This window comes from Camelus dromedarius, chromosome 17 (genome assembly GCF_036321535.1).
Source record: "Camelus dromedarius isolate mCamDro1 chromosome 17, mCamDro1.pat, whole genome shotgun sequence".
Lineage (NCBI taxonomy): Eukaryota > Metazoa > Chordata > Mammalia > Artiodactyla > Camelidae > Camelus > Camelus dromedarius.
The window spans coordinates 24,401,322-24,416,057 of record NC_087452.1 but is presented as its reverse complement, the minus strand read 5'-3'; the positions used below and the strand labels follow the sequence as shown (position 1 = coordinate 24,416,057).

General features: G+C 40.8%; 1 protein-coding gene and 1 non-coding gene across 4 annotated transcripts in view; one reads left to right on the top strand and one right to left on the bottom strand.

Annotated features, from left to right (window-relative positions):
- The window catches only part of PTPRG (protein tyrosine phosphatase receptor type G), a 666,481-nt gene that overhangs the window by 155,869 nt on the left and 495,876 nt on the right, over positions 1-14,736 (top strand). For all 3 annotated transcript variants that reach the window (XM_064496361.1, XM_031470665.2, XM_010980956.3), the window contains exon 2: positions 4,305-4,409. In XM_064496361.1, the coding sequence (XP_064352431.1) occupies positions 4,305-4,409 (105 nt within the window). The remainder of the gene's footprint in view (positions 1-4,304; positions 4,410-14,736) is intronic.
- Positions 6,908-7,037, bottom strand: LOC116158417 (small nucleolar RNA SNORA11). Its single transcript, XR_004142720.1, has one exon. It is a non-coding gene; the product is annotated as a small nucleolar RNA SNORA11 (small nucleolar RNA).

Below are 14,736 nucleotides of genomic sequence, written 5' to 3'. Positions count from 1 at the left end.
TGGTGGGAGGTAGGCTGACAGCCCCTCATCCCAGGGAGCTCAGAGCCCTTCTGAGACCATGCAGCATGCCCTTCAGATGCAGATTTTCCTGCCCATTCTTACCTTGCTGGATACATCCCACATGGTTCTTCAGTACTTTGGAGAGAGTGCTGATGACAGGGCTAACCCACCTTCTCTGGAGCGACCCCACCCCCTCTGCGACTTCCAGTCTGTATGCAGCTCAGCCACACCTTTCACTTTGTCCTCGGTGAACCCCCGTTAGACAGGCAGGTCCCCTGCTTAGCACAGGTGCCTTCCACCACGGTGGGATGTACATGGATGGCTGGGAAAACATCTGCACTTCCAGGTTTGGATTCTGTTACTTTGCAGTGTCAGGGGAGGACCTTCTGACGTGCACCTTCCTTGTTCTCGGACTGGATGTATCCTCTGTAGACTTGCTTTTTCACTTAAGAGTTGACTGGGCTTGCAGAACTGGCAGGTGTAGGACCGTAAAACCTATAGTCATATCTAGTCCAGTTAACGGCTATGGGGATTTATAGGGTCTATTTCTATGTACTTGGAGGTTTTCCCACTTACCTGATGAAGCTCTGGATCCTGTAGCTTTGCATTCCCGGCAGGATGGGTAATGCAGCCACTGAACATCGCTGCTGGTGGGCTTTGCCATCCTTTGTCACACCCTGATATCCTCAAGTTTCTGGGAAAGGAAAGGCATCTCATTTTCAGGAAAAAAAAGAGACTGGTGTTAGAGACTGTGATTCTTGTGTGATCTTTTGTAAAGGGCATAACCTCATTCTTTCTTTACTTTTATACCTGGTTCGTTCATTTGTGAGTTTTCTGGCTGGAACTCTGGTTCAGTTCAGATTTGTTTGTCTGAATGCTCAGGTTGACACCACCCTGGTGGGATTCCTGCAGCTGGCTCCTCATTTCTGCCTGGTCAGCTCTTCACTAGTGTTAAGACTTAGCCTGTCAAGTTACAGGCTGTGAGGGTAAGAGCTGACAATTGTCACACACAGCTGAACAGAACCTCAGGTCTCACTCGGCAGGGAAGTTTGTGGCTCTTATCTCTGGCTGCAAAACAGAATCACCTGGAGAACTTTTTGAAAAATAGTCCTGATCTCTTGGACCAACTTCAGAGCAATTACATCAGAATCTCTGGAGGTAGGGTCCAGGGCATAGGATTTTTGTTGGTTTTTGTTTTTTGTTTGTTTTGTTTTTTAAAACAAAAGCAACCAGGATGGCTGACCTCTAGTCTAACAATGGCCTTTTATGCACGGAGAAATTGATGACACAGTTTTGCAGTGACTCGATTGAAGGTCACCAAGGTCACGTTAAGGTCACCAAAGTCACGCTGTAGCCATTGTGCGATCTTTGCGTACAAGAGATAGCACAGTGAGCTTTGGGAGGTAGTTGGTTCATGTAAACATAAAGCCTCCCAGAGGGGTGATTTCAAGTTGGTTTGCCCTGGGCTGCAATTTTGTCAACAGAATTGATCCATAGATTTTGCTTTCTCTGGCTTGGTTCCATTTTTGAGCTCCTCTGCTGATCCCCTGCTTGACCTCAACCACCCCCTTGAGGCTTCCAGCTTGTGTCACGACACTTTCAGCAAGAGAGAAGAATGTCTCTGATGGACCGGTGTCCCCTTTCCTAAACATACATATCACTGGGGCTAAATGGACCAACCTCGTAGGGTTGTTATATGGGTAACACAGGTTACTATGAGCAGAGCATGTTGTTCAGCCCTGAGCATACAGCGCTCTTTAAATGCTTGGTAACATAGTGGAAATTCGTTGCGGTTTTGGTAATCATCATACCCAACTCCACCTGCTAGGTTACAACTCACGGATTGGACAACCACATCCTGTTGTCCGCATCCTTGCCAGCTCCAAGGGGTAGGCTTTGTTTAGCTTACGCCAGAGGATGACTGTAAACCATGCCCCTGGCCCAAGGGTATGTTTAGGAACGGGGCTGCTATTTTATTCATTGTCTTGATACAAAGAGGAAGCACTATTTGGGAATACTTAACTTAGAGTGAACTAGCTCTAAGAAGCATAATAAACAGGCACATAAAATGGTTCCTGTATGCATAGAAAACAAATAAGCTGAACAGTTAGGAATCTTTTTCATGTTTCAGTTTTCTGTGCTTCTTAGAGCTAGTTTATTCTAAATAATTATTCCCCTATAGTTCTTCCTCTCTGTATCAAGATAATGAGTAAAACAAAAAATGTCTTGACCATAGGAGTTATGTGTGTGGCCTTCGTTAGGGTATGTAGTTGAATCTCAGTTTCCTGGTCTGTAAAATGGAGCCAAAAATACCAACCTCATAGAATCATAATGAAGATAACACAAGTTACTAAGAACAGACAGGGGAGCTGACCAGTTTTTTACTTAATGTGCTTCAGTGGAGGGAAAAAATAGATTAGGAGACTGGTAGATGGGAAATTTTATTTTTGATCCCAGAAGCTTAGAATGGTCAACTTCCTGAGACTCTGAATGGCTCATCTGCAGAAGTATAGGATGGACTGGAGCATAGGTACTTGAACCTTCATCATACTTTAAAAATGGGTAGTAACTTAGGTTTTGACTTTGTCATTCAGGACCAAAGAGCGGACATAAACAACACCAGGTTTACTTTGTTAACATGAGATTGGATTTTACAAGATTCTGATTTCCCTATGAAGGGCTCATCTCTGTGGAACAGCTTTTGTTCAAGAATTATTTCTTTTAAAGGCAGTCTTTGCAATGGACGGTGCAAGCATAAAGTGCTTTACGTATTTCCTCGTTTTTCTTCATGACTGTCACATTGTCAACAAAGCTAATGCCATCATGGTGAGATTATTATTATTACAACTTGGACTAATTTGGAAAAGAGACTGTGTTGTGATTTCCTGGTGCCATCCTCGTCTTAAACTGGATGTACAGTTCCTCTAACCATTTTCCTTGCTTTTCAAAAGCACACTTGATTTTGTTTGGGTGCATTTAAATATTAACATAGACAGCTGGGATGTATTGTTTGAAGTGTAGTTCCAATTCATTTTGGATTCTGGACACCTGCAAGACTTACACATCAGTGCATTCAGGTGTGGGTTCGCCATAAAAGAAATTTGCACCCATGAAGTGGCTGGGAGGGCAGGGCTTTGAACACTATAGCAGACAGATGGAAGCTCTCCATAATGGGGTAGAAGATTGGATTCACTTTAAGTATTCAAAACAAACAAAAAAAAAGACAATCATTAAGCAGTATTTCTTTACCGAGCTTTTCTGACCTTGGAGGGTTTCAAGTTTCACATCTTCAGAGACAACAGGTCTGCTTGGAGTCTATAAAGTATGTGGAGGACTGGTACTCACCACTGGGTGTCTCCCAGGCCTCAGACTGCTTTTTGGATGGCAGAGACCCGAGCTTTGATGCAGGCTTATGTTTGGTTCCCTAATCGGCTGCCTACTTAGCTGTGTGACCTGGGACCACTTACTTAGTGTCTCTGAGCCTTTATTCCTCCATCTGTAAGATATGGAATAACCCCTGCAAGCGCCCAAGTTCTGGCCGATTCACTCGGGATTTGGGCAGACTGAAGGACACTGGCGGAGTGTAGGATCTCTGACATGCCTTTAATGCAGGCAGGAGTACGCAGCTGCAGAAAGTCCTGGCCGCCTTACATAAACAAAGCCGGCATCTAGCCATCCACGACCTACGGGGTAACCTCTGCGCTTGCGCAGCGCAGGTCCTCAGTATATACCAGCACATGGGTACTGCGCATGCGGGAAAATATAGCTGAGTCACTCGGCACCGGATATCCGGCAAGGGAGCCTGGGTAACTCCAGTTTCCCTACATCGCTTGTTGGGGGAAGGTCGGGTAAGGCTGGGGAGCCTTTGCATCTAGGATTTAGGCTTATACATGTAGTTGGAACCAAAACCGCAAGTTCCAGGCCGATTAGTTGTATGACCTTGGGCAAGTTAAAATTACTCTAAGCTTCAGTGTGTTAAAGAAGAGGCCCATTATTGGGATGTTAAATCTGCTGCCTGGCGGTGGTTTGCAGATTCTACAAGGTAACGTATGTAACGTGTTTAGTGCACCTTAGGTTCATGGCACAGAGAAGAGGCTCATTGTAAGCTATTATTAATAGTAATAATACTGGTGGTAATTTGTCTAGTTTTTCCTGTAGTTGTTTTTCGGTAAAGCCGGTAAGTTCTATCCAGTTATCCCCGAGATGTGTGCTTCTAGGAGATCCCCTAGCTGCGTGCATTTGACACCTTTCCTGGGTCAGGCGGGTGGTGATCTTGACTCACGGCAGCTCTTCCTGTTTTCCAGCGTTGACAGAAGGCTACGTTGGGGCCCCGCACGACAACAGACAGGGCAGCTCCGCGCAGATCCGCAGGCGCAAGGCCTCCGGCGACCCGTACTGGGCCTACTCGGGTAAGTTGGCTTGTTCTGACCAGAGTCACACAGGTCAGTTAACAGCCCATTAAATGCACTTGAAAGCACGGTTTTTAATCACTTTCACGCCTGATTTCTGTTTGTTAAAACCTTTTGTAGTTCACTAAAAGTTGGAATATTCTAGCTTGTTTTTCCTCAAGGTTGTGAATACCTTAATTTCTCCCTCCCACCTGTTTTTTTCCATCCTGCTCCCCTCCTCAATTTGCATTTATTTCTGAACTTTGCTTGTTAATGAGTTATTGTACCAGACTTGTAATTTTCCGAGAGATGCGGCTTTTTCTTTGCTTTTCCCAGCGGCTGTGATTTTAGAGAGTGGAAAATACACGCCTAGTCTTGGGTTGCTAAATGTCTGCTAAATATTACAAAGCACGACATATCAAAACGACCGATTGTGCTTGAATTTCAGGAATGCAACTTTATTTTCCAATCGCGTCTTGTTAAGTATATTTCAGCTCGCTACCGTATTTCTGTAGTTTCATTTATTTTTATTTTCACTTTTAGCCTTTGAGCCAGTGAAGAAAAGAGAACGTTGTTACAAACTATGTTGAATGTTACATTGGAAATAGTTTTCTTTACATTTTAAAGGGCCAAAAAAAAAAAAAAAAAAAAGCCTACAAGAATACGTAGAACTCTCTGGATTGTGTTTCTGACAACTACCCAAAATAAAATAGGTGGATTGTTATTTCTAAAAGACAGTTTGGTGCTGAACAATATATGGAAAATGTATTGGAGCTAATTAAGAAGGAATGCTTGAAGAAGATAGACCACTTTGCAAATCACTCTAGCACTGAATAATTCAAATTTTTGTATGAAAGTACTTGGAGGCATGGAGTATTCATCCTAATAACAAATCTGTGTTTTATGCATTGTTGTTGCCTACAGAACTGAAAGGTATTCTTTTCATAATGATACTCTAGTTTTAAACGCTGAATTTCCACCTGTGAATCCTATTAAATTTTTGTCAGTGTAAAATGTATAGGCCTGATCTTTAATTACACCTTATCTATTGGCTTTTTGCATCCTTTTGTCTATTGATAAATCTCCTGCCCCTGCTGGGAGAAGAGCCTATCTGTTTTGTTTTGCAAGGAACAGATAGTGATTCTGAAGTCTTCCATCACATCCTGTTTGCTGTGATTAGAATTATCTAATTAGAGTCTTTTTTGTCACCATTTCTGATAAATGAAGGAAATTGGGAAATGAAGGCTGAAATTACGCATATATATAGCTCCTTGCCAAGAAACCCAGCGAAAATTTATTATTTTGTACTCTGTGGCTCTGATATCAGTTAGGAAGAGGCATAAAGTGGCCTGCTGTTTACAGTTCATCAAGGTAAAATAATAACGCTGCTGGGAAATTGGAAATTATATCCCATCAGCATCTCCAGTTGCAAATGGCAGTGAAGGAATGAAGGGCCTAAAACTTTCCCCATTCCTGAGGTAAGAATGGGCACGATTGGTGCAATCTTTGCGGTGGAGGAGGTGTTCACATCCTTAACTCTGGTGGACTTAATGAGTTTGCATTTCGTATTTCTGGAATGCATTGTGTCTGCATTTGGGAACTGCTTCTATTGGTGGGAGGGCTAATAATTCAGCTTCAGGGGGTTAGTGTGCTTTTATGTAAAGATCCCTGTTGTAAATACCTTAGGCCTTGCAGAGCATAGGGTCTCTTGCAGCTAGCTACTCCACCCTGCTGTTGTCTTGCAAAAGCAGGTGCAGATAGATGGACAACGTGGATGTGTTCTGATAAAAATGTATTTATGAACAAAGAAATTTGAACTTACAATTTTTGTGCTAGGAATATTTTATATATATGTATATTTTGAGGTTAATTTTTGCTTTTATTTGCCAATGTAGCTTAACTGTAGTGGATTGCAAACTTTTTTGACCTATAACATGTTTTACACCACAATCCAGCACACACACACACACACACACACACACAATAATAAGTATATAACTGAAACCAAAGTTTTGCCAAAAACATCTGAGTTTTCTTGTTTTTAAGACTTTTGGTTTTTTGGCAGTTTTAGATTTACAACAAAATTGACAGGAAGGTACAGAAACTTCCCATATACTCTGTCTCCACACATATGCATAGTCATTATTTTTATTTTTCAGAGTGGTACTTTTTTATTTTTAACTAAGGATGAACGTACTTTGACACATCATAATCACCAAAGCCCACAGTTCACCTTAGTTTGGACAAAAATACAATGACAAAGATATCCATTATTAAAATGTCATATAAAGTATTTTTACTGCTCTAAAAAACTTTTGTCCTCCAGAATGGCATATGGAATCTCTTTTTTCCCTTGAAAAGAGGTTCAAAGCCTTCATGTCTATAAGACCACTCATGGCCCACCCACGCCTGGACTGGGAAGGCTTGCAAATCCCCCCACTAAACACTGTGGCTTTCTTCCAGTATTGAGCCATGTCCCACTGGTCCTGCTCAGCAGCTGGGTGGAGGTACAGGGGGACATGTGTAGGGTATGTGTTGATAGGAAGGCCCCAACTTTTGTGCCCCTTGTCACAGTGAACCCAGATTCCTCTTGGGTGTGTTATGGACAGAGGAGCCATTTCTTTAGGCCCCCTGCTCTGAGCACACCCCATATATTTCTTTTTGAATAGGCAGCCAATTGGATCTACAGGTTATAGTTTGTTAATCCCTGTTTTAGTTGATTTTTTTCTAGAATCGGGGCAGGACTGAAGAATCCCCCAGAATATACACACACATACACATATATAGGCAAGTTTGGAATAACCAGTGAAGTCATTTGCTAGGCATAATGGAGAAAATAAAAGTAAAAAGAGAAGAATGATAGAGGTATCAGTTGATGGGTTATAGTCCCCATGCTTTAAACATCTTGAAAATTTCATGGTATCAGTGGTGAAGTGGTGGAGTACTGGTTCTCATGTCAAGAAGACTTGGGGTCTATCAGAGATACTTCTTGGCAAATAGACAAGAGAGGGCAGGAAGAGATAAGAGTTACCTGTTACTTTTGGTACTTGAGACCATGGCCTAAAAACCACAGTAAACTAGACATCAGACTATAAGCTACAGTATGTATCTCCATGAGGGAATGTTTCTTCAAAAGTGGGATTGCTAAAAGAAAGGCTTGTTGTTTGTAGAGGGAAATGGTTTTACACTTAGCAAAAAAGAAGCCAGCCACTTCTAATGGCCCAGATTTTAATCTCATGCCTCTAATGCACAAATCTGTTTTAGTTCCTCCTAAAATAATGGCCTTGATGCTTTGGGGGTGAGCATTGTGTATGAGAGTCTGAATTTCAAAGTTATGTAGGTAGACTGGTTCAAATCTAAGTTTTATCTCTTAATACATCTATGGTGTTAAGAGAGCATTTAACTGCTTGGAGCCTTAGTCTCCCCATCTTTAAAGGAATAATTACTATCACTTTCCTCTTGGAGCTGTTAATGGGAATGACATGAGATGATGTGTGTGAAAAATTTAACAAATCTCTAGCATTAAGTACCTAATATTACTTCCTGCCTATTTTGACTCTTATTACTACTTTTGGTACTATTGATACCGTTCTTACTGGAGTTCTCAGTGGGTGGCTCTTACTGACAGTGGGTGATCACTAGGTAATACTGAGAGCTAAGCTAGCTACGTTCTCTGAGCCTTAATGCCTAAGAATTGCCCATTCGGGATTTGGGATTAGGGTTAAGCAAACTATCCTTACGTTCAGGGCTTGGCAAGCTGCACACCACACCACCTGTTTTTGTGAGTGAAGTTGTGTTGGAAGACAACCACATCCATTCCTTTGGCCGTTGTTGATGGCTGCTTTTGTGTTACAACTGCAGAGTTGAGTAGTTGCCACATAGACCTGTGACCAAAAAGCCTAGAATATTATTATTTGGCCCTTTACAGAAAAGTTTGCCACCTCTTGTTCACACTGATACAACTTGAGTTTTTGAGCAGATACTAGCCTGACTCATAAACAAAGCTGTTCAGAGATTTGGAACATCTCTTTCTCTCTCTCTCTGGTCTTGCATTTCCCTTGGGCTGAAATGTCCCCGGCAAGTGTTCTAGGTCACATTCATAGTGATTCTGGTGGTCCTCCTTTTGCAGAGCACTTGGGAGGAACAAAGACCAGGGAGTGAGGTGCTTTAGCAGACGGCTCCTGGGGAGGAGCGAGTGTCGGCGGTCCTGGGGCCCCCCTGGCTCTGGTGCCCTGCTCATTAGGTTGCCTTCGTGTACACGGTGGGGTTCGGTGAATGATGCTGAACTGGTTACTCTGGTGGCATCCCACCCAGTCACTTGAGGAGAGTTGCATAAGTGAGCTGTGGAGAGCATGTTTCAAGGATATTGTCATGATAGCATTTCAGTAACGTTTCCGTAACTTTTCACTTTAGAACTCGCCACGTTATTTCAATTTCACTAAATCACCTTGGAGTGCTTACATCCTAATTTCATACTTGAAATGCTAAAAAACTTTACTTCTGTAGGCTGATCAAACTATGCCATTGTGACCATACCTACAGCTTTAGCCTAGAGGAGCCCGGAGACAGGTGTTTTGGTCCCATTGTGCTCATGTGACTATAGGTTCTCTCTCTGGTTCTTAGTTTTTTTCTACTCTAGAAAGAAGTCGTAAAATCTGAGGTAAGCATGAAAATATCATGCATAAAATATACGGAGTGGGATATAAATGTAAAATATTATTTATTAACTTAATAATAGCAGTGTAATATCAAGATTACTTTACATCTTTGGACTTATTTTCCTTATTCCAAGAAAGGGGAAAAAGAGGGAAAGACCTCTTGATGTATTTTATGTAGAATTACACTGAACAAAAATAAAAGCTAGAGTTTAAATACGAATATCATTGGAAATAATAAAGCACTTTCTTTTCTGTCAGTTTTCTTAACTGTGATACAGATAGTTTTCTGTGTTACTTGAGGTGATGACAGCTCACGAATTTTGGAGTTCGCCCAGAACTTCTGTAATTATTACACAGAAAGTAACACATGCTAGGTAGGTCATCGTTGCCGGAAAGGGAAATGAGAGATGAATTTGGAGCAAGTTCAAGTGGAAATCTGAGGCATTTTTATAGAGCTCTCTGTTTTCTCTCCTCCCCGTCAAAGACTTGGAAAAAAACAGGTGGTGGTTTCTCCTCCCACCTCTTTTTAACTTACCCTATTTGGTTTTCTGCATTTTTAATAACCTCTATCTCATGTTCCTTTTGTGTAGAAAGATTCTGTGAATCAGTATAAGGGGGACATTTCACATTGTTAGATGAATCCCAAATTGAGACATGCAGCAACCAGAATTCCTTGCAAGAAGTGTCTGGTGTTGCGCACTGGGTGAAGGTCAACCAGGATTATTCTGAGAGGCATTCCTTCTGTGGCCAGGAACTGGTGGGAGGAGATATCCAAGGTTGTTTCTCATTGTCCTGGGGTTTGATGACTTGCTCAGCTGTAAAATGGAGGTAAAAGGACATACTTTGCAGGATGGCTTTGAGGATTGGTGGTGATGTATGTAGTCACCTGGGATGGCTCTTAATTATATGCCACTGCACTACAGTATTTTTATGAGCATCTTGCTTTATAACACGTATGTATGTGTGTATGTGTAGCTATGTGTCTCATTTGCCCAGCTAAATGTAGAGTTTTTGAGAACAAGGATTATAGCTTATAATTCCTTGTTTTTCCTGCTGTGTGCCAGAGTATCTCATTTTGTAGATGTTTGGTACATATTTTTCAAGTGGATGAATGGATGGATGGATAAATGAGTTCATGCCAGTCTGTGCTAGGGAACTCACTGAGGGGATCCTGCCATGAAATCCAGATAAATTAGTGGGTGATTTACAAAAGGTTTCACTGTTGGATCCTTTTAAGTAACGAGCTCCCCTGGTGAACTTAAGATATAATTAAATTCCTAAAATAATTTTTCCATGCCTATTTTTTAATAGTGTCTGTACAGGGTAAAGCAAAATATACATGCCACCTGAAATCTGCTTTTGTCATTAGAAGAATAGAAGCCACTGAAGAACCTCAAAGTTTAATGCTAGTATTGTCATGTTATTTGCCCCTCTCTTAATGCCGCCCACGAAGTCTCCTAAGGGAATCGTTTCCCCAGAGACATCCCCTTTGCAACAGAGACCTTCTGATCAGAGGGAATTGGGGAGGAGTCAGCCTGGAGATTCATTCTCCCAAGTCCCAGCTCAAAGGTATCTCTACCTTGACGCTTAGCCTGATCTCACTCTCTCTCAACTCATCAGTCTCCCCGTTATTTTTCACAATTAATTTCTATCTTCTGTACAATTCCCTGTTCACCTACTTACAGCTTTTAAGTAGAAGTTATTTGTTTATTCTTTTGATACACTTACTAGTTGCTTACTGTATGCCATTCAGTAAGTGTGTTGTGCTATCATGGGAGGGGCCAGAGAAACTCCTCAGAATTGCTGCTGCCAGATCGCAGCCATTAAAGACGGGCAGGTGTTTGCCAGGACGTGCAGAACCTGGAGGCGTGAAATGATCCGGCTGTGATTAGGGAGCTGGGAGTAGCTCAGTCTGTCTGGAGCATGTGGTGGAGTGGAGCAAGTTAAGGGAATACTGCAGGGTATTGGGGATGGACCCTGAAGGGTCTTAACAGAATTTTGCTGGTGACCTAGAACGTCTTCCTGAGGGTGAGAGAGAGTCACTGAAGAGTTGTGTCCGAGTTAGACCACTGGTTGTACGGGTAGGGATCAGTCACCGGCAGGAGAGGGCAGGATGAGAAACTCTGAGAAGCTACAGGGTTGTATCATCAGGGATTTGAGAGAGAGAGAGAGAGAGAGAGAGAGAGAGAGAGAGAGAGAGAGAGAAGGAAAGAGCCCATGGGAATTCATTACCATTAGTATGGGGAAGAGAAAGCAAAATGAATTGTCTGGGATGATCCCCAGGATGATTGAAGCTGGCGTTGCATTTAATTTAAAATGAGTAAATGAGGAACTGTGGGTTGGTTCTAAAGATAAAAAAAATTGCACTTGAACCTGTTAAGACATGGTGTGCTGTTTTGTCCATATTCTCAAGTCCTTTAGGCGTTATGCTCCTTGAGCAGAACCTTTGTGTGTAATTAATCTTTGTATCTTCCTGTTCTTACCTAAATGTTTTGGAGTAGGAGGGCTTTCAAGGTAGGGAATACATTGTGGGACAAGCTCTTTTTTCCTATAGGTGCTCTTTTTTTTCTTTTACACTTGGTCTGTGATTACAAGGATAGATCAGGTGACAAAAAACACATATGGTTACACGCTGATTAGGACTCCATGTATAAAAGAGAAAAATGTGGTGCCATATGTTTAAGGTACCCTGAACAATTTTCAGTGCAAAATTTGGCTTTTTTTCTCCTCTGCTGTTTGAGAGAAATTTATTCTAGCATCTTAGAGATGTGTTCTTTATCTTTTTACCTTTGTTCTAATTCTTGCTACTCGAGTTCTCAAGTTCCTTAGCATCCTCTCCCTGGAGATGGTTTCGCAGGTGTTTGTAAAGCTAATGGATGCGGTTGTATGTTGTAAGAGGACATCAATACCTTCCTCAGGGTCCTTGTGACCCTTGGAAAAAGTGTATTAGGAAGATGAAATATTGTTCACTGCTGGGTTGGTATCAAGTGCTGTATATCAAGGGCTAACAATTTAAATTGTTGCTGTGATGGGACATTTAAAACGTGGGGAAATCAAAGGCTGAGAGTCTGGGTTTTAAATTGGCTCTGCCGGTAGTGGGTTCTTGGAGTCTTTTTCCAGGGTTCTTTGGCAATATCTGTGAGGGTGTTAAATACCCGTGGTCTTTGATCCAGCACTTCTGCTTCGAGGAATGTGTCTTTCAGACACGTGTGCACATACCCAGTTTGGCGTCGTAAGTCTAACAGCCTAAATTACCAACAGTAGGGACTTGGGTAGTTTTCGTACATCCTTATGATGAAATGCTTACTAAACATCTACCGAAATGAAACAGATTGAGCTACAAGATGTATAAAAATTATTTGAGTGATAAGATCCCAGCAGTGAATAGGCTCAGAAGTCTGGAGACTGTATGCATAAGTAAATTGTTATCATGGAGAACTGAGGGCTATTGCTTTTTTACATTTATATTTCTATAATATTTTAATATTGTATAGAAGTGTATCTGGAATACTTTGATTTCTTATACCAGTACATTCATAATATTTCCCAAAATAATCCCTTTATTTCATAATAGATGGCTGAATTATATTGAATTCAGGCAGTTTTCTTTGTAACAGTTTTGAGGGGAGAGAAAGAAGAAAAAAAACTAAAAGGAAAGCAAAAGCCTTTTTGTCTCTTTAATTGGCTATATCTAAATTTTTTAGGTGAAACATTTTTTCTGGCATTTCAAATTTTATAAAATGCTGATATGAACCATGCAGAAATTAATGAACTGATATTGACTCAGTTCAAAAATGAACATCAAGATTTATTGAGCAAAGCAGTAAATATTGACCCAGGCAGAGGTAAGGTCAATATTTGCTTTGATATAACATAAATCTTAATATGTAGTAATCTATAAATTTAGCGGGTCTACAGAAGGCATTCACAGAGTTATCTATAAGTATGTATTTTTCATATCTGTGATAGATCAAAGTCAAACATCTTTTTTCCTGGTCATAATATTTGAAAGGATGATAGTCTCTTCTTTAAAGCTAGCTTCTTTGGGGCAGAGGTGGGGTGAGTGTGGGAGGGTGGAGGGACGTGATTAATTCAAAGATTCGAAGGAAAAATATACCTCGCCTTATACGTGCTTAATAATTGGAGAGCACTGATTTGCAGTGCGCTGGGTGATTTACTTAAAGGCTACCCATCTTCCTTTGTAACCTAACAAAATGGTGCTCATTTATTATATCTGATTCGGTTCATAAAACCCACTCTCTGACTATATAAAACAGGGGAGCATTCTATCTTTCCCTTTGGATATTGTTAAGCTCTGTTACATGGAATTTTTTTGTTTTGGCAAGTAAAATATAATTTATATATATCACGTGAGTAACATTTTATTGGCTTTTCCCTTGTTGAAATTACTAAGTTGAACTACACTCTTATTCCTGATTTGTCTCTTCTCTTGGTGGGATGGGCCTCGTAGCAATATAACTGTAAGAGAAAACTTACTAGGTTTCATTGGCTTTTGAACATTTAGTCTTGCTGTTACATAGCTGGAATATGTGCCTAATGTGTGCTTAAACATACGATTTTCTGTTTGTTTAAATACAAATGGGAAGTCAGTTTACACGGCCCAGTGTCATCTTGTACCTGAGCAAAAGTCTTAAGTCTTACATGGCCCTGTTGTGGTCAGTCCACCTTGAGTATTCCTCCAGTACAAAGTGGGCATGATGACCTTCCACGGTTTGTTAAATGATCCTGAAATTAACCTCATCTCCGTCTCTCAACTGGCAGTTTCCCATGATCCTGTTGAATTGAAGATCAGTAGCATTAAGGCTAGTGTGTCTTCTTGGTTGTCTTTCTTGATGTTAAAATTTAACCTGTTGTCTGTTTCATTTACATCAATTTCCTGTCATATAATTAAGACCTTGTTTAGGTTAAAAAAACAAATGGGTGGTATGTATCTAACGTAGAATCTTGCCTTCTTGACAAATGCTTTCTGGTAACTTTCGGAATCCTTGCTTTTCATTAGTAATTCTACAGTGTATAATAATGTTTTCTGTGAGTGTAGCATTAAATGTGATTTTATGTCATGTGAAGAATGACTCTTCTGTGGTATAAGTACTTGACTTTAGCATAATAAAGTCATTTCTTCTTGAGTTCTTTATCAAGGAGAAACTCACAGTTTGGTGCCAATAGATCTTTAACACTTCTCTGCCACTTGCCAGTATCACTTTTTAAAAAGAGAGAGGTCATGCCCAACGCCTTCAGCTGGGAGAGTATTTCAGAATTTGATCTTGTGGCTTTCATTATTTCCTGGTACCCCTTGTTTTCTGTTTTGCTGTACGTTTCCTATTAATTATATATGTAAGATTTTATAAAAACTGAGCCATTTTAAGGAAAAAATTGAACTCAGTAGTGGTACAGCTGGTGTTCTGATATGATGAGATAAGTCTTCTCTGGAGCAGGTGTCACCATCTTGGAAGGATTGAGAAGCCTCTTGGATGTCATACAGTCAACCTGTATGGGTGATGTGAAAAATCACAAAGAATATAGTTTCTTGAATTGGCTTAAACACTAGGGAAAATATTTAGTGTCCTAATTTTCAAAAAGTATAGCTCATTGTATGTCCTTCTTCTGGTACAGCCATATACATTATTAAGAGTCATTAATGCACACTGGTACAGTCACGCGGAATTTCC